The sequence below is a fragment of the Oncorhynchus kisutch genome, linkage group LG9, assembly GCF_002021735.2.
Source record: "Oncorhynchus kisutch isolate 150728-3 linkage group LG9, Okis_V2, whole genome shotgun sequence".
In the NCBI taxonomy this organism is placed as follows: Eukaryota; Metazoa; Chordata; class Actinopteri; order Salmoniformes; family Salmonidae; genus Oncorhynchus; species Oncorhynchus kisutch.
In genome coordinates, this window is record NC_034182.2 from 11,400,042 (window position 1) to 11,425,727 (window position 25,686).

Consider the following 25,686-nt stretch of genomic DNA (forward strand, 5'->3'; position numbering starts at 1 on the left):
TCGTATATATACTTGTTTCTACTGTATTATTGACTGTATATTTGTGTAACTCTGTGTCGTTGTATGTGTCGAACTGCTTTGCTTTATCTTGGCCAGGTCGCAATTGTAAATGAGAACTTGTTCTCAACTTGCCTACCTGGTTAAATAAAGGTGAAAAAATAAATAAATAAAAATGTGGTCCCTCTTCCCTCAGGGTTTCCATTGTTCACCCATCACTCCAACATGTAATCATGTGGTGTGTGAATGCGGCTGTGGTGCCACTGATTTTGTTGAATGGTGAAATTGAGGAAAACACATGGAGTCCCTTTCAGAGCTGCGTTTCATTGAGTGTTTTTGCAAGGACATTTACGGTACGGAACCACTGGTTGGTTACAAAGGTCTTGGTCGATACAGGATATACTAGCAGTCAGTCAGACCTGCTGGTGCTGTAAAAGATTTACACTGGGAATGTAACACACAGGCCTGGTGTGTGTGTGTGTGTGCATGTGCGCGCGCGCGTGTGTGTGTATGGAAGCAGACTGTAGTAAACACCAGTGGAATGTGTCAATATTCATAACATGTATGAGATCTGCTAAAAACATCCATGGCAGACATATTGGGATCAACCTCACCTGTCATTTATGAGACATTTATAACTGTCATTTACCAGACTGTTTTATTCAAAGGGACTCATATTAACTTGATATATATTCAGAATGTGTGACCCATGCAGGAATCGAACCCACAACATTGTCATCATCTTCACCAGTTGAACGTGTTGCATTTTCACACAGGAAAGTGTTGGACAAGACCGATATGTGTGAATCACAGAAACACCAACCCCATGGTTGCAATTACTGTCACGCTAAGTATTTTCTATGGGCAGCACGAATGTGCCATTATTTCTTAATGGGCTTGGAAGGCCTTGAAACTCTCAAGGGGGGTAACTAGCAAGGCATCTAGATCCTGTTTAGTAGCCAACACTGTTAAAACCACCTCCAGATTGTGTGTGTGTGTTTGTGCGTGTGCCCATGCAAACGCAGGTGCACGTGTGTATGTGTGTGTGTATGTGTGTGTGTGTGTGCACATCTGTGTGTGTCTGAATGTGAGTCTGATGATATAGCATCCAAAAGTGTTAAAAGCAAACCTCCAACCTCTTCCTTTCCTCTCATGGTTGTCTGACCCCCCCCCCCCCCCCATTTCTCTTCCTCCCACCTATAAAGTGTCAGGGTTTCAGGCTTCAGGCCCAATTCTCACTGGAGCAAGGAGGCCTGACGAGGGTCCAGGGGATTGACTGGCAGCGTCTGTCGTCCAATTCCGTGTCCAGTTGGCCTTTCTCCACAATAACAGGTAGTGGAGGGAGTCTGTGAGCTCTGGGTTGCATTGTAGATTTTGCCCTCGTTCACATCCCTATGTAGATCTAAAATGACTGGATTGGTGAAAGGGGAGGGAGTAACTATCTGGAATGAAATGCAGCCCAAGGCTCAGGTCCGTGACTGGTCTTTTCCAGATTCCAGAGAGAGAGGAGAGGAGTGCTCAACTATCCGGGGAAGAGGTTCGCTGCAATACAGGGGTAGTTTACAGTGTCTAACGCCCTGAGAAGGAGTCTCGAAAGAGGCAGCAAATTCCCTGCTTTATGAGTTGTTTTCAAGCTGGGTCAGAGGAGCGTTTGACTGTTACACTAATATACCCCAGGGCACGTATTCATAAACCATCTCAGAGTATAAGCTGATTAATGTTATTCATAAAATGCAAAACTGATCCTAGAATACAGGCCCAGGTCAGGATAACAGCTCCACCTGCAGGTGCAAAGCAGCACCCCACATCGTTAGCAATCTCCCCCAATGAGGAGAAACCTAAAAAGTGAGAAAGAGAAAGTCATCCCAAGTCCTGGAATGGAACTGATTGAAAACCAGAGCTTAAATGACCGCCGAGGCAGAGGGAGACGAGAGAGCGAGACGAGCGAGTGAGTGGGTGGCAGGCAAAGTCACGAAGGGGTAGTTATCCCTGCTGGCACTAGGTCGGAAGTGAAAATGTAATCGCCATGAGTTTCGACAGTCAAGGAGCCTACATTGATATAAAGCTATCGATAGAGCATGATATTACCGTGGCCCCGGGCATCATAAAACAACCATTATGCTGGTTATGAATGAAACATAGAGCTGTGAATGGTAATCTGGCATAGCACTGCATTTAGGCCCCAGTGGTTTCCTACCCTCCCATAGTCTTTACATTATTAAAAGTGCATTAGAGCCATAACGAAGGCCATCTGAGGGAGCAGTGGGACTGAGTTGAGGGCCCACATACAGGTTTGACCAGGTGGAGATGTGTGTTAGTGATGTGTGGGTCAGCTGTTTGTTCACCCACAACCAACTGCAATTGCTAATAACCCATCTGCAAACACCCAACTATATGTGATCAAGTGAAAATCTGATGCCCCGTCGCTATCCCGCTAATATAGAAAATGCGCTGTACAGTCAGAAATGATGAAGCGGTGTTTTGACGTGCCTTTTTAGATTTCTGACATGTCGGTAGGCTGTTTGTTAGTCAACTTGTCTATAGTTAGATGCATTGCCGCTTCTCTTCTGTCATTACTTGATGCCCTAGAATACTAAATGAGTCCTTGCTCACCAGAATAATGTCATAAATCGATAGAATGAACGAATGATTCAATCTAGTTGACACTGGTAAAGTTTTCCTTTTCTTCTCTGCTTCTCTCACACTACAAAGATGTTTAGGGACCAGGGATAAAATGCAATAACCCTCAAAAAAGTAAAAAAAATGTCGTGCTAAATTTCCAAATTACATCAGTTTGACCCGTTTTAGAGACATTAAAAGCTGTGAAAACTACCCAACATGTTCCTGATATGATTTTGTCTTGTATGCATATTTTATGTATTTGACAGTACTATCAGCTTTTATGATGCTGATAAAGAGAGCACCTTTATAATAGACCTGTATTCTTTTAAGATGCTGAAATAAGTCAATCATATTTCTCCACTCCAAGTCAAAATGTACATTTTGTCTAGAATCTTACTGCAAGAAATGCTTAATTCTGCAGGAGTTAATATTATATTAGGCTATGTGAGAGGTTGTAGACCTACAGTCAGTGTCTATATTTCACTTACTATTCCATTTAACCCATCTGAACAGTAGCCTACAGTTCCCTTGACATGTCATTGTGAAGTCCCCGTCTTGTGACTGTCGAGTTTTGTATAGCACCTCATAATCATCACACATAACATAGCCAGCACTGCTACAATCCTCTTTTGCCCCTTCATTAAATCTTTCCCAAACTGTAACGGCAGATCTCTTCTTCGTCTGAAGAGGAGTAAGGATCGGACCACGATGCAGCGTGGTAAGTGTCCATAATGTTTTTAATACAGACAAATGAACACTCGGAACAAAAACAATAAACCATAACGTGAAATCTACAACAACCGAAACAGTACCGTGTGGCGACAAACACACACATGGAAACAAACACCCACAACCCAACAGTGAAACCCAGGCTACCTAAGTATGATTCTCAATCAGAGACAACTAACGACACCTGCCTCTGATTGAGAACCATACTAGGCTGAACACAAAAACCAACATAGAAAAACAAACAGACTACCCACCCCAACTCACACCCTGACCATACTAAAACAAACAATAAAATAACAGAACTATGGTGAGAACGTGACAGTACCTCCCCCCAAAGGTGCGGACTCCGGCCGCAAAACCTGAACCTATAGGGGAGGGTCTGGGTGGGCGTCTGTCCACGGTGGCGGCTCTGGCACGGGACGTGGACTCCACTTCACCATAGTTTTAGTGTGCCTCTTAGCCCGCCTCCGTGGCCTCTTTAGAGCGGCAACCCTCGCCACCGATCTTGGACTGGGGACCCACTCCACGGGTCCCGAATGGACGGGAGACTCCGGCAGCGCCGGACAGACGGGAGACCTTAGTGGCTCAGGACAGACGGGAGACTCTAGCGGCTCAGGACAGATGGGAGACTCTAGCGGCTCAGGACAGACGGGAGACTCTAGCGGCTCAGGACAGATGGGAGACTCTAGCGGCTCAGGACAGGAGGAAGGCTCTGGCAGCGCTGGACAAGCGGGAGCACCTGTAGGCAGAAGACGGAGAGACAGCCTGGTGCGGGGGGCTGCCACCGGAGGGATGGTGCGTGGAGGTGGCACTGGATAGACCAGACCGTGAAGGCGCACTGGAGCTCTTGAGCACCGAGCCTGCCCAACCTTACCTGGTTGAATGCTCCTGGTAGCCAGGCCAGTGCGGCAAGGTGGAATAGCCCGCACTGGTCTGTGCTGGCGAACCGGGGACACCCTGCGTAAGGCTGGTGCCATGTACGCCGGCCGAAGGAGACGCAATGGAGACCAGATGCTAAGAGCCGGCTTTATGGCAACTGGCTCGATGCCCACTCTAGCCCGGCCGATACGGGGAGCTGGAATGTACCGCACCGGGCTATGCACATGCACCGGGGACACTATGCGCTCCACCGCATAACACAGTGCCTGCCCGGTCCCTCTCGCTCTCCGGTAAGCACGGGAAGTTGGCGCAGGTCTCCTACCTGGCTTCGCCACACTCCCCGTGTGCCCCCTCCCCAATACATTTTTGGGACTGTCTCTCGGGCTTCCAGCCGCTCTGCCGTACTAGCTCCTCATAATGCCGCCTCTCTGCTTTCGCTGCCTCCATCTCTGCTTTGGGGCGGCGATATTCCCCTGGCTTTCCCAGGGTCCTTTGCCGTCCAAAATCTCCTCCCAAGTCTATTTCTCCAAGTATCGCTGCCTCTCCTGCTGCTGCTGCCTGTTACCACGCTGTTGGTCCTTGGTTGGTGGGTGTTTCTGTAACGGCAGATCTCCTCTTCGTCTGAAGAGGAGTAAGGATCGGACCACGATGCAGCGTGGTAAGTGTCCATAATGGTTTTAATACAGACAAATGAACACTCGAACAAAAACAATAAACGATAACGTGAAATCTACAACAACTGAAACAGTACCGTGTGGCGACAAACACACACATGGAAACAAACACCCACAAACCAACAGTGAAACCCAGGCTACCTAAGTATGATTCTCAATCAGAGACAACTAACGACACCTGCCTCTGATTGAGAACCATACTAGGCTGAACACAAAAACCAACATAGAAAAACAAACAGACTACCCACCCCAACTCACACCCTGACCATACTAAAACAAACAATAAAATAACAGAACTATGGTGAGAACGTGACAGTACCTCCCCCCAAAGGTGCGGACTCCGGCCGCAAAACCTGAACCTATAGGGGAGGGTCTGGGTGGGCGTCTGTCCACGGTGGCGGCTCTGGCACGGGACGTGGACTCCACTTCACCATAGTTTTAGTGTGCCTCTTAGCCCGCCTCCGTGGCCTCTTTAGAGCGGCAACCCTCGCCACCGATCTTGGACTGGGGACCCACTCCACGGGTCCCGAATGGACGGGAGACTCCGGCAGCGCCGGACAGACGGGAGACCTTAGTGGCTCAGGACAGACGGGAGACTCTAGCGGCTCAGGACAGATGGGAGACTCTAGCGGCTCAGGACAGACGGGAGACTCTAGCGGCTCAGGACAGATGGGAGACTCTAGCGGCTCAGGACAGGAGGAAGGCTCTGGCAGCGCTGGACAAGCGGGAGCACCTGTAGGCAGAAGACGGAGAGACAGCCTGGTGCGGGGGGCTGCCACCGGAGGGATGGTGCGTGGAGGTGGCACTGGATAGACCAGACCGTGAAGGCGCACTGGAGCTCTTGAGCACCGAGCCTGCCCAACCTTACCTGGTTGAATGCTCCTGGTAGCCAGGCCAGTGCGGCAAGGTGGAATAGCCCGCACTGGTCTGTGCTGGCGAACCGGGGACACCCTGCGTAAGGCTGGTGCCATGTACGCCTGCCGAAGGAGACGCAATGGAGACCAGATGCTAAGAGCCGGCTTTATGGCAACTGGCTCGATGCCCACTCTAGCCCGGCCGATACGGGGAGCTGGAATGTACCGCACCGGGCTATGCACATGCACCGGGGACACTATGCGCTCCACCGCATAACACAGTGCCTGCCCGGTCCCTCTCGCTCTCCGGTAAGCACGGGAAGTTGGCGCAGGTCTCCTACCTGGCTTCGCCACACTCCCCGTGTGCCCCCTCCCCAATACATTTTTGGGACTGTCTCTCGGGCTTCCAGCCGCTCTGCCGTACTAGCTCCTCATAATGCCGCCTCTCTGCTTTCGCTGCCTCCATCTCTGCTTTGGGGCGGCGATATTCCCCTGGCTTTCCCAGGGTCCTTTGCCGTCCAAAATCTCCTCCCAAGTCTATTTCTCCAAGTATCGCTGCCTCTCCTGCTGCTGCTGCCTGTTACCACGCTGTTGGTCCTTGGTTGGTGGGTGTTTCTGTAACGGCAGATCTCCTCTTCGTCTGAAGAGGAGTAAGGATCGGACCACGATGCAGCGTGGTAAGTGTCCATAATGGTTTTAATACAGACAAATGAACACTCGAACAAAAACAATAAACGATAACGTGAAATCTACAACAACTGAAACAGTACCGTGTGGCGACAAACACACACATGGAAACAAACACCCACAAACCAACAGTGAAACCCAGGCTACCTAAGTATGATTCTCAATCAGAGACAACTAACGACACCTGCCTCTGATTGAGAACCATACTAGGCCGAACACAATACCAACATAGAAAAACAAACATAGACTGCCCACCCCAACTCACGCCCTGACCATACTAAAACAAAGAATAAAATAACAGAACTATGGTCAGAACGTGACACAAACATTAGGCTACTGGCCTTCCATCTATTTCTTTTCAACTCTCCATTTCGCAGCTTTTCGCTTATTGAACTCGACTCCGACATTGTCCTTTTTGTCTCTCAGTGGATCGACGTAAATTCTTTCTGCCTACGTTCCCAAAAGCATTCGCCGTGTATTTGTTGAGCATAAAGTTAGGCCGTAAAGATTAGGCTTAGGCTACGCCCTAACGCTAGATAAAAATAATGAATGAAAAACCTAAATGTAACCTAATTGCGCAGAATTATACATTTCTGGATTTTTAATGCATTATTTTCTCTTTATTCAACCCGCCACCCACCCTTCGTCCACACAATATTTCATGACCCAATATTTTATGAGTCTAACCCCGCATCACTATTGTATATGACACCAAAGAGCAGGGTGGAGATAGATAAGGAAGACACAGAGAGAAGAGGGCAAGATGAGAGAGAGATACTGAGAGATGTAGATACGTGTATATATACAGTGCCTTGCGAAAGTATTCGGCCCCCTTGAACTTTGCGACCTTTTGCCACATTTCAGGCTTCAAACATAAAGATATAAAACTGTATTTTTTTGTGAAGAATCAACAACAAGTGGAACGACATTTATTGGATATTTCAAACTTTTTTAACAAATCAAAAACTGAAAAATTGGGAGTGCAAACTTATTCAGCCCCCTTACGTTAATACTTTGTAGCGCCACCTTTTGCTGCGATTACAGCTGTAAGTCGCTTGGGGTATGTCTCTATCAGTTTTGCACATCGAGAGACTGAAATGTTTTCCCATTCCTCCTTGCAAAACAGCTCGAGCTCAGTGAGGTTGGATGGAGAGCATTTGTGAACAGCAGTTTTCAGTTCTTTCCACAGATTCTCGATTGGATTCAGGTCTGGACTTTGACTTGGCCATTCTAACACCTGGATATGTTTATTTTTGAACCATTCCATTGTAGATTTTGCTTTATGTTTTGGATCATTGTCTTGTTGGAAGACAAATCTCTGTCCCAGTCTCAGGTCTTTTGCAGACTCCATCAGGTTTTCTTCCAGAATGGTCCTGTATTTGGCTCCATCCATCTTCCCATCAATTTTAACCATCTCCCTGTCCCTGCTGAAGAAAAGCAGGCCCAAACCATGATGCTGCCACCACCATGTTTGACAGTGGGGATGTTGTGTTCAGGGTGATGAGCTGTGTTGCTTTTACGCCAAACATAACATTTTGCATTGTTGCCAAAAAGTTCAATTTTGGTTTCATCTGACCAGAGCACCTTCTTCCACATGTTTGGTGTGTCTCCCAGGTGGCTTGTGGCAAACTTTAAACAACACTTTTTATGGATATCTTTAAGAAATGGCTTTCTTCTTGCCACTCTTCCATAAAGGCCAGATTTGTGCAATATACGACTGATTGTTGTCCTATGGACAGAGTCTCCCACCTCAGCTGTAGATCTCTGCAGTTCATCCAGAGTGATCATGCCTCAGCCTCTTGGCTGCATCTCTGATCAGTCTTCTCCTTGTATGAGCTGAAAGTTTAGTGGTCTGATACTCCTTCCATTTCAATATTATCGCTTGCACAGTGCTCCATGGGATGTTTAAAGCTTGGGAAATCTTTTTGTATCCAAATCCGGCTTTAAACTTCTTCACAACAGTATCTCGGACCTGCCTGGTGTGTTCCTTGTTCTTCATGATGCTCTCTGCGCTTTTAACGGACCTCTGAGACTATCACAGTGCAGGTGCATTTATACGGAGACTTGATTACACACAGGTGGATTGTGTTTATCATCATTAGTCATTTAGGTCAACATTGGATCATTCAGAGATCCTCACTGAACTTCTGGAGAGAGTTTGCTACACTGAAAGTAAAGGGGCTGAATAATTTTGCCCGCCCAATTTTTCCGTTTTTGATTTGTTAAAAAAGTTTGAAATATCCAATAAATGTCGTTCCACTTCATGATTGTGTCCCACTTGTTGTTGATTCTTCACAAAAAAATACAGTTTTATATCTTTATGTTTGAAGCCTGAAATGTGGCAAAAGGTTGCAAAGTTCAAGGGGGCCGAATACTTTCGCAAGGCACTGTATATATATATATATACACTGAAGACAGCGAGAGAGACCGAGAGATTCCGAAGAAAGAGAGAGGTACTGAAGAGAGAGCGAGAGATACTGAAAAAAGAGAGAGCGAGATACTGAAGAAAGAGATACTGAAAGAGAGAGATGGAGATCGAGGCTGTAGATACACAGAGAGAGAGAGAGACTGGAGAGAGAAGCGAGAGGCATTGCCAGTGGCGGTGTTTCATTCATGGTAAATTAAACACACTGCATCATCATCCTCTTATTAGGTAGATTTCCTCATCTGTCATTTAATAACACACAGACAAACAGAGTTCTGGTTTGCAGCCCTGCCTCCCCATCGTCCGTCATCTGTCCTCCTTCTCTGTCAACCTCTATCATGCTCCTTTCAACCTTTGTCATCCTCCCTGAGAGTTTTTACATTTTCTATTTTTCTCTTTCTATCTAAATGAACAAAACACTGAGAGAGCTAGTTAGTTAGTAGGAGGACATATCAGGCTCTCCGTTTGCTCATTAGATTTTCATGAGCTGTACACTCACCGCTTACTCACTCCCCTCTGGTTCAGCGGTGGTCCGATTCATCCTGTTCTTCTGCCCAGGGACTTATTTTTAACATTTGAGTCATTTAGCAGACGCGCTCCAGAGTGACGAGTCAATGCATACATTTTCAATACTGGTCCCCCGTGGGAATTGAACCCACAACCCTGGCTTTGCAAGGGCCTGTGCTCTATCATTACGGGACTCAGACTGAGCCACACGGGACCCAGTTACTCTGTTACTGGTAACTTGTTCAGAACTGGATGGTTCTGATGGCTCAGTTGATTAGCGTGTAGGGACTAGTACACAGTCTCTATCACTGGAGTACAGTGGGTTTGATTCCTTAGTGGTGTCTCCTAAATGACTTATTTATATGATACATTAAAGCTGTCCCTGGATGAAATTGTAAACAGTTTAAAATCACGAACCATGGAAAGGAACACTGCTCTGTTTCAAATGCTACTTCTCTGATGATTTTACCAGAGAACTCAATCAAATGAAAGGTACAGCCCCGGGCTTCTATTTTTACTGAAAGTTGCTCTTGCTGTACTTCTAGGAAAACAGCCCAGCCAGACCATAATATAACATATAGACCTGTAGGTTTTTAATGGAAGCCCAGGAAAATAGCCATAAACAATGTTGACGATTGAGAGAAGTCTTTGACAGATGAGAGAACCTCAAAGCTGTCGGACATAGCCTACATTGTAGACTTGGTTAACTTAATGGGTCCTTGGCCACGACTCACCATCCAACCATGGAGAAGATCAGGAGGTTCTCTCTCTGATCATTAGCCTCTCTGTATGTTTCATGGTATTAAAACCTATGTGTATATATATTGCAATGACCTACGCAGGTAACTACAGTGTGGTCAGAGGGAGAGAACGCATATGTGGACTAGAAGCAGAATATATATTCATTTTTCGGCTGTATTGAGTAGATACAACACCTGTCTAGTTAACCAGGATGTTGGGTGGTGGTAATGGGCTTGACTGTTGTTGAGCTGTAGGGGTTAGGGTAAGGGGACTCAGGACAAAGACACAAAGACACAAATTGGGGTCACTGTTATTGAGGGAGGGAGACGACTACAGTACCATCCTCTGCGCTAGAGGACGAGAGAGTGGAAGAGACAACAACAACAAAAACACCCAGAGAAAAAGGATCTGAATGATCCTTTTATAGATAGCCACGTCTGTGTCTATAGATGGCCAGGTCGCAATTGTAAATGAGAACTTGTTCTCAACTTGCCTACCTGGTTAAATAAAGGTAAAATAAAATAAATAAAATAAAATAGATCATGTTTCCGTTGACTCCCTCTCTTGCCCTCTTTGAAAAGGTTATGTTGAAAAGAATCGTGGTTAAGTTTGTGGCTCAATGGCCCCACCAAGAAGTGTCACGTAATGTTACTGTATGTGACATACAGCCAGCCGTCCACAGAGTGTCAGCCAGTCAATGTAGGACTCATTCTCAACAGCTGAGTTAAGTCGCCCCATCAGATTGTAAAAGACTGGACACTTATTGTATAATACTAGGGCACTCTTTTTTTTGCTCCCTGCAAGCAGAATCTCTCATCAGAGACAATGTAACTGATTTTAGAGGGACTCTCTCACTTTGTTGTACATCGGTTCAAACCGTGAGAATATTCAAGCTACTGTACACTTCAGTCAATTTGTGGTGTCCCTCTTCTCCTGCCCCTGCCTTACCATGAAGATTATGCCAGGGTAAACTAGTCTCTGCAATGTGAGTCCAAAATGGCAATGATGCTTTAATGCCTTGATGTTGATCCTGCGTCGCTTCCTGTCTGGCGACGCGAGTGTAAACGAGCCTGCACTTAGCATGGCGTGCCTTCGGGACGGAGGTTAGTGTGTGTGCGTGCGTGTTAGTACTGTATGTTGTTTATTTGCTAATTAGAGTGATTAAAGTTGTAGCCTGGCAGAGGCCATTATGCTGTGCTGAAAAGGCTCAGTACGCCCCAGCCTCACTGTGAAATTACAGCCTACATTACAGCCTACATTACAGCCTCGCCTTGTTGATCAAAATAGAACGGGTTGGATAGAGGAATAGAAGGGAGGAATGAGAGGGGGATAGAGGGATGTGTAGATGAAGCCCGCAAGCGTAGATGATGCACTCTTTTCATTCATCAGCACCGCCTCGCATGTATTTTTATCCCTCGGCAGAGAGGGGGAGGAGGAGGAGATAGTGGGGGATGATAGAGAAGAAAGCTTAAAGATACTGTAGTAGACTGGAGGTGAATGTCCTCTAAACTGGTGTCTCCCTCTCGTCCCCAGATGATCTCACAGACTGAATGGGACCACAAGAGGGGTGCCCGGGGATCCCAGGTAGGACAGAGAAGGGGAGAAAGGGGGAACATGCTTCTTTTTCTAACCCTTTATTGAATGAACACTTCAGGTCAGTACAGAGAGGGGGCAGGAGGAGGGGGAGAAAGGATGGGGGATGCTACTTCGTTCTCTAACCGTACGGAATGAACACTGACGGAGCGAGAAATCAATAATGCAACTTCTCACTTCTCCACCTGACTGACCAGTGCTTGTGTGCTTTCCCCCTCTTCCCCCCTCTCCCTCCCCCTCTCCCCTGGTCAGATGGGGCAACTGCTGTCTGTCTGAATAGGAAATACTTAAATACATTCCTTTAGGTGGCTGGTTTTCCTTTAAGACCCAGGCAATTACGGAGCAATATAAAATTGCATGCCTAAACAATGATCTATGGTTGGTGGTTTTCTCCCCTAGTGGTTAAGGTTAGGGTTAGGGGAGGATAAACTCATTCTAGATCTGTGTCCTCAGTAACTAAAAAGTTGGTGGTTCAAATCCCGAGCTGGCAAATTGGAAAAATCTGCCATTGAGCAAGGCAGTTAACCCCTAACAACAACTGCTCCCTGGGCACCGATGATGTCGATTAAGGCAGGCCCAAACACACCTCACTGATTCAGGGGGATTGGGTTAAATGTGGAAGACACATTTCGGTTGGATGCATTCAGTTGTACAACTGACTAGGTCTCCCCTTTCCCTTGTTATTATTAGAGATGATGGTGATGCTATAGATATACACTAGGATATTACGGAACGTTTTAGACTGCAGTAAATGGTGAATAATTGGATTATTGTCGAGGGATTTCCATAATTTATTGTGAAAAGGACAGATCAGAATTGTGGGTAAAATACTGTAGATCATGTATCTTATTTCTGGAAAGATTGCTATGACAGTGGCTTACACAGTCACGTGCGCACACACACACACACACACACACACACAAAACGTTTTAATTTTCTAAAGTCTCTATAGTGTACAGACATGCTGGCACTGTATGATGCATTCAGACTGATGACAGTTTGTAGGAGAAGCGAAGCCTTTACACATATGCACACACACGCACACACACGCACACGGACAGTCAGCCATGGACACACTGATCGACCAGTCAATCACAACCTTCCACAATGTGTCGTGTCTGTGAGAGATTGTGTTGGCAGGAGGAGAATGTATTGAGCCCTTGTAGAATCTGGAGGCTTGGTACTGATAGCAGGAACAATGACACTAGCACTGGCTGAACAATGTGTGTGTGTGTGTGTGTGTGTGCATGAAACATGTGCATGAAACATCTTGGTCAGCACCTCTCATTGATTTTATCATTTTTGGGGGGAATGTATCCATATCAATGGAAACGTGTGTAAAGAGGTAAATATTAGGTTATTGACATTATTCCACTCTTGTCCCATCTGGGAATGGGAGTGTGTATATGTGTCTATTTTAGTTCAGCAAAAGTAGGTCTCAGGGGAAGAAGAGAATGTATCACTCATCCCACAGTGTCTCTTCATTCCCTGATATGAATGCTCGGCTATGAAAAGCCAACTGACATTTAGTCCTGAGGTGTAAAAAAAAACAGTTGACGCTGCTGGTCATCTATGAACATTTGAACATCTTAAGCAACGATCTTGCCTAAATGACCTACTCTTATAATCACCACCCGGCACAGCCAGAAGAGGACAGGCCACCCCTCGGAGCCCGGTTCCTGCCTTTCTAGAGAATTGTTCTTAGCCACTGTGCTTCTACATCTGCATTGCTTGCTCTTTGGTGTCTTAGGTTGGGTGTCCAGCCAGGTCACTCGAGATCCAAGGCAATATGTGACGTTCGTCCAGATCCCCAGGGCGTCGGGAGATGCCTTCAAAACCGGCCACTAGGAGCAACAGTAATCACTAGTAATCACTATTACCATTTAAGTAGGCTTGCGGCTTGCTAGGGCATTGCGGATGGGGATAGTGGATAGGCGTAACCAACGAGCTCTGGCTCTGAGGGTTGTGTGTTCAATCCCAGTACTAGGCGCTATTTTTTTTAAGACTTTTTTTTTTTTTTTACCCTATCCCAAACCTTAACCCTTACCGTACCCATTCGGAATCAATTCCTAAACCTGGAAAAAAAAGTTGAATACCGAAGTCTTATCTGCATAGACCTTTGTGACAGCTGCTGCTCTAAAAAGGGCTTGATAAAATACATTTGATTGATGAATGCACTGCCATGCTCTCAATAGTCTAACGTGGCTTCCTCTCCTCATCTCTTCTGCTCATATCCTGTCCTTCATCACGCCTTCTTATTCATTTTTTACTCACGAGAAAGAGTTGTACTGGTGGAAGCAAATGCCCGGTGAAAGCCTCGTCCCATTGCTCTCAGCTGTGTCTTCAGTGTCACTGCAGATGAAAGAGAGAGGACACGAGGAGAGGATGAAGCCAGTTTAGGCTACTGAGCCTACTACAGTTTAAGCTACTGAGCCTACTTCTATTCTTTCTCGTCTTTTCACATCTTAATAATAAAAGGGAAACGCGTAGGACGGGATGACGCGTTGCTGCGTCCAATTTAACCCAAACAACTATATTGTGTAGGACTCACTTTGCTCTTTGCCCCTGCGTCTCCTAGCAACAGGCTATTTTCTATATAAATGCTTCCTGTCTGTCTGCCCACCTTGGCGGAGCGACAAGTGGAGGAGCACCTAGGAGCATTCTCTCACAGGATTGGCTGAGGCAGGAGCAGGCGAGGGCCAGAGGGTTATTGGGACTGACTGCATATGTGGGGCAGAGGAGAGAAGGGTGTGAGAGAGGAAGGGAAAGAGAGAGGGAGAGAAGAGAGGAGTGACAGTTTACTTTCTGAAGAGGGAGGACAGGCACCATAGGAAGACTGCGGCTGAGAGGAAGAGATAGGAGTCGGGTATCTAGTGTTTGATGTTAAGCTTTGGTCGCTGGTTGTGTGCATTGTGGCTGTGATGAACAAGGGGTGCACATCGTGTACCATGAGACGCTATCAGGAGACCACTCATCCTCCCAAACAGGTGGGCTCATTACCACTGTGTGATGTTGTGAGGCAGCATGTATGTTTTCATCTGTGTACACAATTGTTGTTGTTGTTGTTTAAACTAATTCTGATTTAGTAACTGGTTCCACAGTCTTTTATAGTTTACTAAACTTTTCGGTCAAAGTGTTACCTAAACATAACATTTTTGTTTGGCCCAAACTTAGCTCCAACTTGAGGACTTAGGTTATGGACACCCACGCATTACAATGGTGCTTTTAACATAGAATGGTTTCAACATATTTGACACACGACCTTGTGCCTTTTAATTTACAGACAAATGATTATTCAACACATCCTTACCTGGGATTTGAACACACAGCTGCTTGGTTCATAGCATTCCAAGCTTACTGCTACTCCACCATGTCTGTGTCAGTAACTGATTTCACCTGTATTTCTATAAGTGAATTTCAGCTCTGTTAAACGTAAACTCAAGAAAAACTATTTTATTTATCAAAGTGATTATGGATTGTGAGTTCAAATCCCCGGTAAAGGAAACAATACTGTTTAAATGAACATACACAATGTCAAATTTAATTTGTCACATGTGTGAAATGCTTATTCGCAAGCCCTTAACCAACAATGCAGCTCAAGAAATGGAGTTAAGAAAATATTTACGAAATAAACTAAAGTTTTAAAAAATCTAATCAAATCAGAAAGTAACACAAGAAAATGACATAACAAAAATGGTCAATGGGGTCAATGTAAGTAGTCCGTGTGGCCATTTGATTAATTGTTTAGCAGTCTTATGACTTGGGGTAGAAGCTGTTAAGGAGTCTTTTGGACCTAGACTTGGCGCTCCGGTACCGCTTGTCGTGTGGTAGCAGAGAGAACAGTCTATGACTTGGGTGACTGGAGTCTTTGACAATTGTATGGGCCTTCCTCTGACACCGCCTAGTATATAGGTCCTGGATGGCAGGAAGCTTGGCCCCAGTGATGTACTGATGCACTGGGCCTTACGCACTACCCTCTGTAGCGCCTTACGGTCAGATGCCGAGCAGTTGCCATACCAGGCGGTGATGCAACCAGTCAGGATGCTCTTGATGGTGCAGCTGTCTAACCTTTTGAGCATCTGGGGACCCATGCCAAATCTTTTCAGTCTCCTGAGGGGGAAAATATGTTGTCGTGCCCTCTTCACGACTGTCTTGGTGTGTTTGTTGGTGATGTGGACACCAAGGAACTTAACTATTGACCTGCTCCACTTCAGCCCCGTTGATGTTAATTGGGGCCTGTTCGGCCCTCCTTTTCCTATACGTAGTCATAGACTGTTTTCTCTGCTACCACACGGCAAGCGGTACCGGAGCTCCAAGTCTAAGACCAAAAGGCTCCTTAAAAGGCTTCGGAGTGGCGTAGCAGTCTAAGGCACTGTATCTCAGTGCTAGAAGCATCACTCCAGACACCTTGGTTCAAATCCAGGCTGTGTCATAACCGGCTGTGATTGGGAGTCCCATAGAGCGGCGCACAGCGTCGTCCGGGTTTGGCCGGTGTAGGCCGTCATTGTAAATAAGAATTTGTTCTTAAAACTGACTTGCCTATTTAAATAAAGGTTCAATAAAATATATATTTTTTTTTATAGCTTCTACCCCTAAGCCATAAGACTGCTGAACAATTAATGAAATGGCCACCAGATTATTTACATTGACAAACCCCCCCCCATTTGTTTTTTACACTGCTGCTACTCGCTGTTTATTATCTATGCATAGTCCCTTCACCCCTACCTACATGTACAAATGACCTCTAACCTGTACCCCCACATATTGACTCTGTACTGGTACCCCGTGTATATAGCCTCGTTATTGTTATTTTATTGTGTTACTTTTTATTATTTTTTACTTTAGTTTATTTGGTCAATATTTTCTTAACTCTTCTTGAACTGCACTGCTGGTTAAGGGCTTGTAAGTAAGCATTTCACGGTAAAGTCTACACATGTTGTATTCAGCACATATGACAAATAAAGTTTGATTTGATTTAGTTTTTGCTAGTAAGCAGGAATCAGGAGAATAGAATTATGATCAGATTTGCGAAATGGAGGGCGAAGGAGAGCTTCGTATGCGTCTCTGTGTCTGGAGTAAAGGTGTTCTGGTGTTTTTTCCCTCTGGTTGCACATGTGACATGTTGGTAGAAATGAGATAAAACGGATTTAAGTTTGCCTGCATTTAAGTCCCCGGCCAATAGGAGTGCCACTTCTGGATAAGCATTTTCTTGTTTGATTATAGCCTTATACAGCTCGTTGAGTGGGGTCTTAGTGCCAGCATCGATTTGTGGTGGTAAATAGACGGCTACAAAAAATATAGATGAAAACTCTCTTTGTAGATAGTGTGGTCTACAGCTTATCATGAGGTGATCTACCTCAGGCGAGCAATACCTCGAGACTATCTTAACCTGTTGCGACGAGCAATCCCGTATCCGGGAGCGTAATTATAGCCTCGAGCTCATTACCATAACGCAAGGGTAACTATTCATGAAAATCGCAAATGAAATGAAATAAATATATTGGCTCACAAGCTTAGCCTTTTGTTAACAACACTGTCATCTCAGATTTTCAAAAAATGTTTTTCAACCATAGCTACACAAGCATTTGTGTAAGAGTATTGATAGCTAGCATAGCATTAAGCCTAGCATTCAGCAGGCACCATTTTCACAAAAACAAGAAAAGCATTCAAATAAAATAATTTACCTTTGAAGAACTTCGGATGTTTTCAATGAGGAGACTCTCAGTTAGATAGCAAATGTTCAGTTTTTCCAAGAAGATTATTTGTGTAGGAGAAATCACGTTTGGCTAAGAAAAAACCCCGAAAATTCAGTCATTACTACGCAAACGTTTTTCCAAATTAACTCCATAATATCGACAGAAACATGGCAAATGTTGTTTAGAATCAATCCTCAAGGTGTTTTTCACATATCTATTCGATGATAAATCACTCGTGGCAGTTTGGTTTCTCCTCTGTTCAAAATTGGAAAATGCACGCACCTGGAGATTACGCAATAGTTTCGACGGAGGACACCGAGCGTACACCTGGTAAATGTTGTCTCTTATGGTCAATTTTCCAATGATATGCCTACAAATACGTCACAATGCTGCAAACACCTTGGGGAAACGACAGAAAGTGTAGGCTCATTCCTTGCGCATTCACAGCCATATAAGGAGACATTGGAACACAGCGCATTCAAAATCTGGCTCACTTCCTGTATGAAATGTCATCTTGGTTTCGCCTGTAGCATTAGTTCTGTGGCACTCACAGACAATATCTTTGCAGTTTTGGAAACTTAAGAGTGTTTTCTTTCCAAAGCTCTCAATTATATGCATAGTCGAGCATCTTTTCGTGACAAAATATCTTGTTTAAAACGGGAACGTTTTTCATCCAAAAATGAAATACTGCCCCCAGAGGTTCAAGAGGGTAATATTAGACATCGCACACCAGCTGTTATTGAAAAATAGACACACAGCCCCACCCCTCGTCTTACAGGACGTAGCTGTTCTGTCCTGCTGATGCATGGAAAACCCAACCCAACTGTATGTTATCCATATCGTCGTTCAGCCACGACTCGGTGAAACATACGATATTACAGTTTTTAACGTCCCGTTGGTAGGATAGTCTCGAACGGAGCTCATCCAGTTTATTCTCCGGTGACTGCACGTTGGCCAATAGAACGGATGGTAGTGGCGGGTTACCCACTCACCAACTAATTCTCTCAAGGCACCCTGATCTCCACCCCCTGTATTTCCTTATTTTCTTCATGCAAATAACAGGGATTTGGGCCTTGTCTGGGAGCAGCTTTATATCCTTTGCGTCAGACTCACTAAAGAAAAAAAATCTTCATCCAGTTCGAGATGAAAAAACGCTGTTCTGATATCCAGAAGCCCTTTTCGGTCATAAGAGACGGTAGCATCAACATTATGTACATAATAAGTTACAAACAATGCGGGGGAAAAAACACACAAAATAACACAATTGGTGAGGAGCCTGTAAAACACCAGCCATAAAATGCGCTTCCCTCTGAAAGTAGGCTAAACCACCCTTCGTCGGAGGATGACTTTACTACAAAGCTTTATTATTGCACTCTTATTTGACATATTTCTTCCGATTGTTCTGTAGCTATCGGAATGTGTGAGTGTTGTGCCGTATTATTACTGTAACGGTGAGTGTTGTTTACCATCCTGTAGGTTTTCGCTGGCTGATAAACTGCATCGGGTTCGTTACAGCTGGGGTTGGATTGAAAACCTACAGGAGGGTAGCTCTCCAGGAGCAGGGTTGGAAAACCCTGGCGTAGAGTACTGTGATCATACTGTTTTAGAGTATTGTTGACTGTAGTAATACTGTATTATAGTAATATTTACTGTAGTTATAGTGTAGACTTGAGTGCTGTGGTAATACTGTATTAGAGTATTGTTAACTGTAGTAATAGGGTAGATTATAGTAATGCTGTATTATAGTATTGTTGACTGTAGTAATACTGTATTAGAGTATTGTTGATTGTAGCAATAGTGTGGAGTACTGGGGTAATACCGTATTAGTGTATTGTTGACAGTAGCAATAGTGGAGTGCTGCAGTGTATGTCAGCCAGTCTGTAACTGTCGGGCTGTTCACTTCCCACCTGGCTAACTCAGTTCTGCCTGTGGACTCAGCTCACCATCTGTACACACACACATACAGGCACGCACACGTGCACATAGACACATACATGCATGCACACACACAACCGAACACACTCACACATTACACACAGCCGTGCTTACGCCTGAACTGGTCTCATGTGCCTTTCGGTGTCTGAGGAGGAGAAGGGATGAGAATAAGAAGAGAGAGAACACGTCCCATTTCGATGGAAAGAACAAACGCTGCTCCGTAGTGTACTGGAAAATGGATTCCTCTAGTTTGCATAGCTTTTTCCCCCTTTATATGCAGTTTTAAACCTGTATGCAGAATCACATAGGTAATGTAGTTACTGTGAAATAAGGGTCCGGGTTTACAGTACTACTTCTACAACCCTAAAGCTGTTCCATCAATGACAGATATTGACACCCTGTTCCCTTGGGTCTCTCCTGTGTGTGTGTGTGTGTGTGCGTGTGCACGCACATTCAATGACTCCTCTCTGTGTTCTTGGTCTGTTTGCGATCGGTCTTTAAACCCATCAAGATCAATACTTCTCCACTCCCTGACCTCTGTCTCCGCTACAACGGCTCCCACTATCACTTGCTTGGCCTAAATACACAGGTACTCACGTAAAGAAGATACACACAGGCCCACACTCTCTACCTTGTTATCTACAGTATCTCCCCCCCCCCCCCTTTCTCTCTCCCAGGGACATGAGCCAGCCACCCAGAGTCCATTACTGCCAGGTAATGGTTGAATGTCACAACCACAGGATGTCGTAAAGACCTGAGTGAAGAGAACTCTAATGGGTTTTGTTCAGGTTGAGCTGATTTCGCACAGCAATAGAGAGAGGCTGCGTCTCAAATGGTACCCTATTCCCTATGTAGTGCACTACTTTTGACCAGGGCCTATAAGGCTCTAGTCGAAAGTAGTGCACTACAGTGGGAGTAGGGTGCCAATTGGGGCCCATACCCTAGCTGTTCCACATCTATCTGTATCAGAGCATCAGGCTACTTTGAGGAATCTATTAGCTCTCTCTTTCTGCATTGCTGTTAGATCTGTTTGGTGAGTCAGTCATCAGGGTTCCAGTGTTTGAGGAGTTAATACGAGGTGTTTAAGTAAACAAGATGGTCATGATGAATCATTTGTACTGATTACATAAGAGTTTCTGTACGGGAGTGGGACACTGGTGTCTATACCTGTTTCAACTCTCTGTAACTGCTATAAAACATCTCCAAAGTGCGGTTTTTGAATCTGTGTGTGTGCCACTGCTAAAGAGAGCGAGAAAGTGTGGTGTGTGTGTGTGTGTACTCCCCTGGCTGTGTCCATGCATGTTCATGTGTGTCTGTGTATTTATTTATCTGGTATCTCATCTGATCACACAGCAGTTTGACCTGAGAATGTGGGAAATGTCCGTCCTGTGCTCTGCTGCGGTCGGTTGTTTATGATGCTGCTCTGTTTACCGAGTACTAAGAGGGAGTATTATTGGAGGCCGACAGAGACATGAGAGGGGAGAGAGATGGAGCAAGCGGAAGCCTCCCACACAAAGGAGTTGCAAGGTCTCCCGTCCACTTACCCTCTCTCCTCTCGCTCACGCTCAAAATAAATCACTCAATATAGAGTCACTGTCAGCTCTCTTATGTTTGGCCACATCTAACCCTGAAGTCTGTGATGAAACACACAGACACACGTAGACAAAGTCATACAATTTGTGATTTACATAAATTCTATGAAAACCCACACTAAGACACGGTTGTCACGCCCTGACCATAGAGAGCCCTTGGTTCTCTATGGTGTAGTAGGTCAGGGCGTGACTAGGGGGGTTTTCTAGTATGTCTATTTCTATGTTGGTGCTAATATGGTTCCCAATTAGAGGCAGCTGTTTATCGTTGCCTCTGATTTGGGGATCTTATTTAGGTAGCCATTTCCCCACCTGTGTTTTGTGGGATATTGTTTGTGTTTAGTTGCCTGTGTGCACGTCATGACGTCACGTTTCGGTGTGTCTTTTATTGTTTTGTTTGTTTCACAGAGATTAAAAATAACTATACTCACGCTGCGCCTTGGTCCGCTCATTACGATGATCGTGACAACGGTTATATTAACATTATTGGCCTTTTCATACTTTTGGCATAGCCTATCCACCAATCAAGCAACATTTCTAGACGACACGTTAAAATCCGGTTGTTGCAGGATGTATTTTGCTGTGACAATATAGGTAACATTAAAATCCAACATCTGTAAGGAAGGAAAGTAGATATGGAAAGGATACCACTTTAGACAATTGAGATTTACCCTATGAAGCACAGTTTATTGTGGCTATGTACTTTCCCAGATTCCCTGGTTGAAATGGCTCTACTATGAAATATGAATGGTAAAAAACCTCTCCTCTCAGTTGCAAAGGTGTGAAAAAAGTTCCAGAGGAATCAGTGGTCAGAAAGAAACTCTACAGTTTGTGTTTTTGCAGTAATTCAGGGAAGGAAATACCAATGTTCCCTGAGCACTGTGTAATTTACCAAGGCTGTTAGGGGAGTGTGTGTGTCTGTGTTTTTGTGTCTGTTATTGCCCAGATCTGTGGAGGGTGATTCTTGGTGCTTGCAGCTGATTCTAATGATGTTGCTTACAGTAATTCCAGCTTTGCTCTGTACAGTAAAGGAAATGGGGATAGCCCAGTCAGTTGTACAGCTGAATGCATTCAACTGAAATGTGTCTTCCTCATTTAACCCAACCCCTCTAAATCAGAGAGGTGTGAGGGGGGCTGCCTTAATCGACATCCAAGAGCTTAGCCTATTGCTGTGGACGTGCCTTTCCTAAACTAAACCGTTTCCCCCTAACACTTAACACGTCTGCCGGTACGGGTACAGACCGGAAACAGAGAGAAGAGAGGAGGGGAACGGGACTGAAAAGAAAGAGAAGTAAAAGGAAAAGAGCTAGGGCCTCCCAGGTGGCGCAGTGGTCCAGCGCACTGCATCGCAGCGCTAGCTGTGCCCCCAGAGACTCTGGGTTCGCGCCAAGGCTCTGTCGCAGCCGGCCGCGACTGGGAGGTCCGTGGGGCGACGCACAATTGGCCCAGCGTCGTCCGGGTTAGGGAGGGTTTTGCCGGTAGGGATATCCTACCAGCGACTCCTGTGGCGGGCCGGGCGCAGTGCACGCTAACCAAGGTCGCCAGGTGCACGGTGTTTCCTCCGACACATTGGTGCGGTTGGCTCCAGGGTTGGATGCGCGCTGTGTTAAGAAGCAGTGCGGCTTGGTTGGGTTGTGTATCGGAGGACGCATGACTTTCGACCTTCGTCTCTCCCGAGCACGTACGGGAGTTGTAGCGATGAGACAAGATAGTAAATACTATTTTTTTTAAAGGAAAAGAGCTGTAGGGGGGCGGGAAGATTGGAGAGCAGCCTGATCACTAGAAATAAACTTCCATTTCAGACATTTGAAAACGTCGATATATGCCTTCCTCCACACACAAAAAAGATTAAAAGCGATTGCCCAGCACTGGGTGCAAACTTATGATGCTGGAGCTTGCTGTGCCACTGCAGTTCACAATGTTCTAGCAAGACGTGAGAATACTTAACATTTTTTTACCTTTATTTAACTAGGTAAGTCAGTTAAGAACAAATTCTTATTTACAATGGCAGCCTACACCGGCTAAACCCAGATGACTCTGGGTCAATTGTGCACCGCCCAATGCGACTCCCAATCACGACCGGTTGTGATACAGCCTGGATTCAAACCAGGGTGTCTGTAGTGATTCCTCAAGCACTGAGATGCAAGTGCCTTAGACCGCTGCACCATTCGGGAGCCCGAATCAATGGAGCAGAGAGCTGATACCCACATACCACTGTGTTTGTGTGCATGTGCGTGTGTTCCTGGTAATAGCACGTTGTTTTTAATGATTTGTTTTAAGTTTAAACCAATCGGAATGAATTGCCTAAACACCTCAAACTCAACTCTGGACCTCATTTTTTATTTTATTGTTCCCCTCTAATCAGGGACTGATTTAGACCCACCTGGGACACCAGGTGTGTGCAATTAATTATCAGGTAGAACAGAAAACCAGCAGGCTCTGGACCTCGTAGGGTAAGAGTTGAATAACCCCGGCCTAAACTGTTACCCTTTGAGTTGTTTCTGTGTTAACCCTATAACCATGTGGAATTAATGCTTCAAAAATAGACGTTCATCCATAATACGTTGAATTTCGAAGGGAAACTATGAGATCTTGTTGCAGCGAGAGCGGCTAGTTGACATTGACAGGCAACTGGCATCCAGGCGTCCATTATGGCCCAACTCTGCTATGACAGGAGGTGCCCATTATGGGTCTGCTCTGACATGGCTTGGATGACCTGCATGTGCTGCATTGGTTACCAGGTCAACACATTGATCCGCCCTGGTGACTGCTGTCTCACGCACAGAGAAGCACACACACAGTGGTATGTGGGTCTCTGCTCCATTGATTTTTGATCGGAAACTCAACATGGATTTATTGTAAGGTTTTGTCTAACGTCTGAAACAAAAAATAACACCATCTGTCCCTCTTGTCTTATTTGTGATATATAGAACAGAGTTCCACAACTCTCGGTCCTAGCATGAGATGTTGCTTTGTGGGCCCTCAGATTGCACAAGTGACGGATACAGGGGGTTTCGACATAAGACACCAGCTCTTCCATTCTTCCACTGAATGTCTCACCAACACTCATAGGGCGGTGCACAGGTTGCTGTGGAGTTGTCATGTTGTGTTATTGTGACTCCCTCTACTGTCCCTGTGTGATTGAGATGGTCACTGCTATCCAGGCTGCTCTCAGCATCTCCCATCACTCCCTAGGTTATTTATACAATTATCACCTCTGTAGGAGTTAGAGCAGTCACACACACACACACACACACACACACACACACACACACACACACACACACACACACACACACACACACACACACACACACAGCAACAGAGGCATGGTCACAAAGCGGGAGATGTTCCAGACAGCAATGATCAGTACTCTTAACAGTGTACTGTTATGATGTGTTAGTTTAGTTTAGTCTCCAGTGACTCCACCACTCTCTTACTCCCGGGGCTCCTGAGTGGCGCAGCCATCTAAGGCACTGCATGTCAGTGCTAGAGGCGTCGCTACCGAACCTGGTTCAATCCCGGGCTGTATCACAACCGGGCCATGATCAGGAGCCTCATAGGCCGGTGCACAATTGGCCCAATGCAGTCTGGGTTAGGGAAGGGTTTGCACCGTTAAATACATTATTAGGATTTATTTTTAAACTAGTGTGATCACAACTAGCTGGAGTGTATTATCCCGTTGACTACAGTTGTTTTGTTGTCAAAGTGGAAAGACACGGGAGGCCGTGCTATGTCGTGGCAATCATCGTTTCTTTCATCGCTTTGGTTCTATATGTGGTTATTGTTCTAAACTCCAAAAAGGTAGCACTTGTAACGCAGCCCGTCTCACATTCAAACCCTTTCATTGTGCGTTCATTTTGTTTGTCGACATCTTTCGTCACACCAGCATTGATTCAAAATATGTTTTCTGTGAAAAATAAACGAGCACATAGGATTCATCACCAAAACACAGCATAATGATATCTTCTCAATGTAGTTATTTTAACAACCAGTTCATCCAATAGCAAAAAAAATGACCCTTTGTATGTAGTATGTTACAGTACTGCAAATGAAAGTACATTACACAGTTTTCACATTAGGCAATACACTAGCACTCCCCATTATTGACTGAACATCACATTTCCAAAATGTATATCCCATGTGTGATCATTGAAGAAAAATATGTCGCAATGTTATCAAATGAAAGGAACATCATATTTAGCAGGCGTTAGTTTGCAACAAGTCATCTTGAGCATTTGGCCATAGGTTCTCATCGAAATCACAGTAAATATCCTCATTGTTTATGCACCTGGGGAAAAACCTTTTGGCATGGCGAATCCAAGCCTGACATACTGTAGGTCTGAATTGATATCATTCCATTCCTCATTAGCCTAGTGGTTAGAGCGTTCTGTCCCTGAACAAGGCAGTTAACCCATTGTTCCTTGATAGGCCATCATTGTAACTAAGAACTTGTTCTTAACTGATTTGCCTAGTTAAATAAGGAGGGTGGTAGACTCATGGGGATGGCAGGTAGTGGTCCTGCTCAGTTCATTCACTAACAACACCATAATTGTTCGTTCGATTCTCAATGGCGTCACATACCAAAATGTGTGGACTGTTGTCAATTTGGGTAAAACTGTCTGCTACGTACATGGTATATATTACAGTACTGCATTAGCCAATGCAATTTTATTAAAGCATGCTATACTTTGGATACATGTTTACTGTATAGGAGATTCTTGTTTTGGACTTTCTGGATGATTTGCATAGTGGTAT

At 45.2% G+C, this 25,686-nt stretch overlaps 1 protein-coding gene across 1 annotated transcript in view; it reads left to right on the top strand.

Moving 5' to 3' along the window:
• Positions 1-25,686, top strand: part of LOC109896313 (cGMP-inhibited 3',5'-cyclic phosphodiesterase A-like) — a 95,895-nt gene that overhangs the window by 29,309 nt on the left and 40,900 nt on the right. The window contains exon 2 of the mRNA XM_031832736.1: positions 11,649-11,699. Coding sequence (XP_031688596.1) covers positions 11,649-11,699 — 51 coding nt within the window. The remainder of the gene's footprint in view (positions 1-11,648; positions 11,700-25,686) is intronic.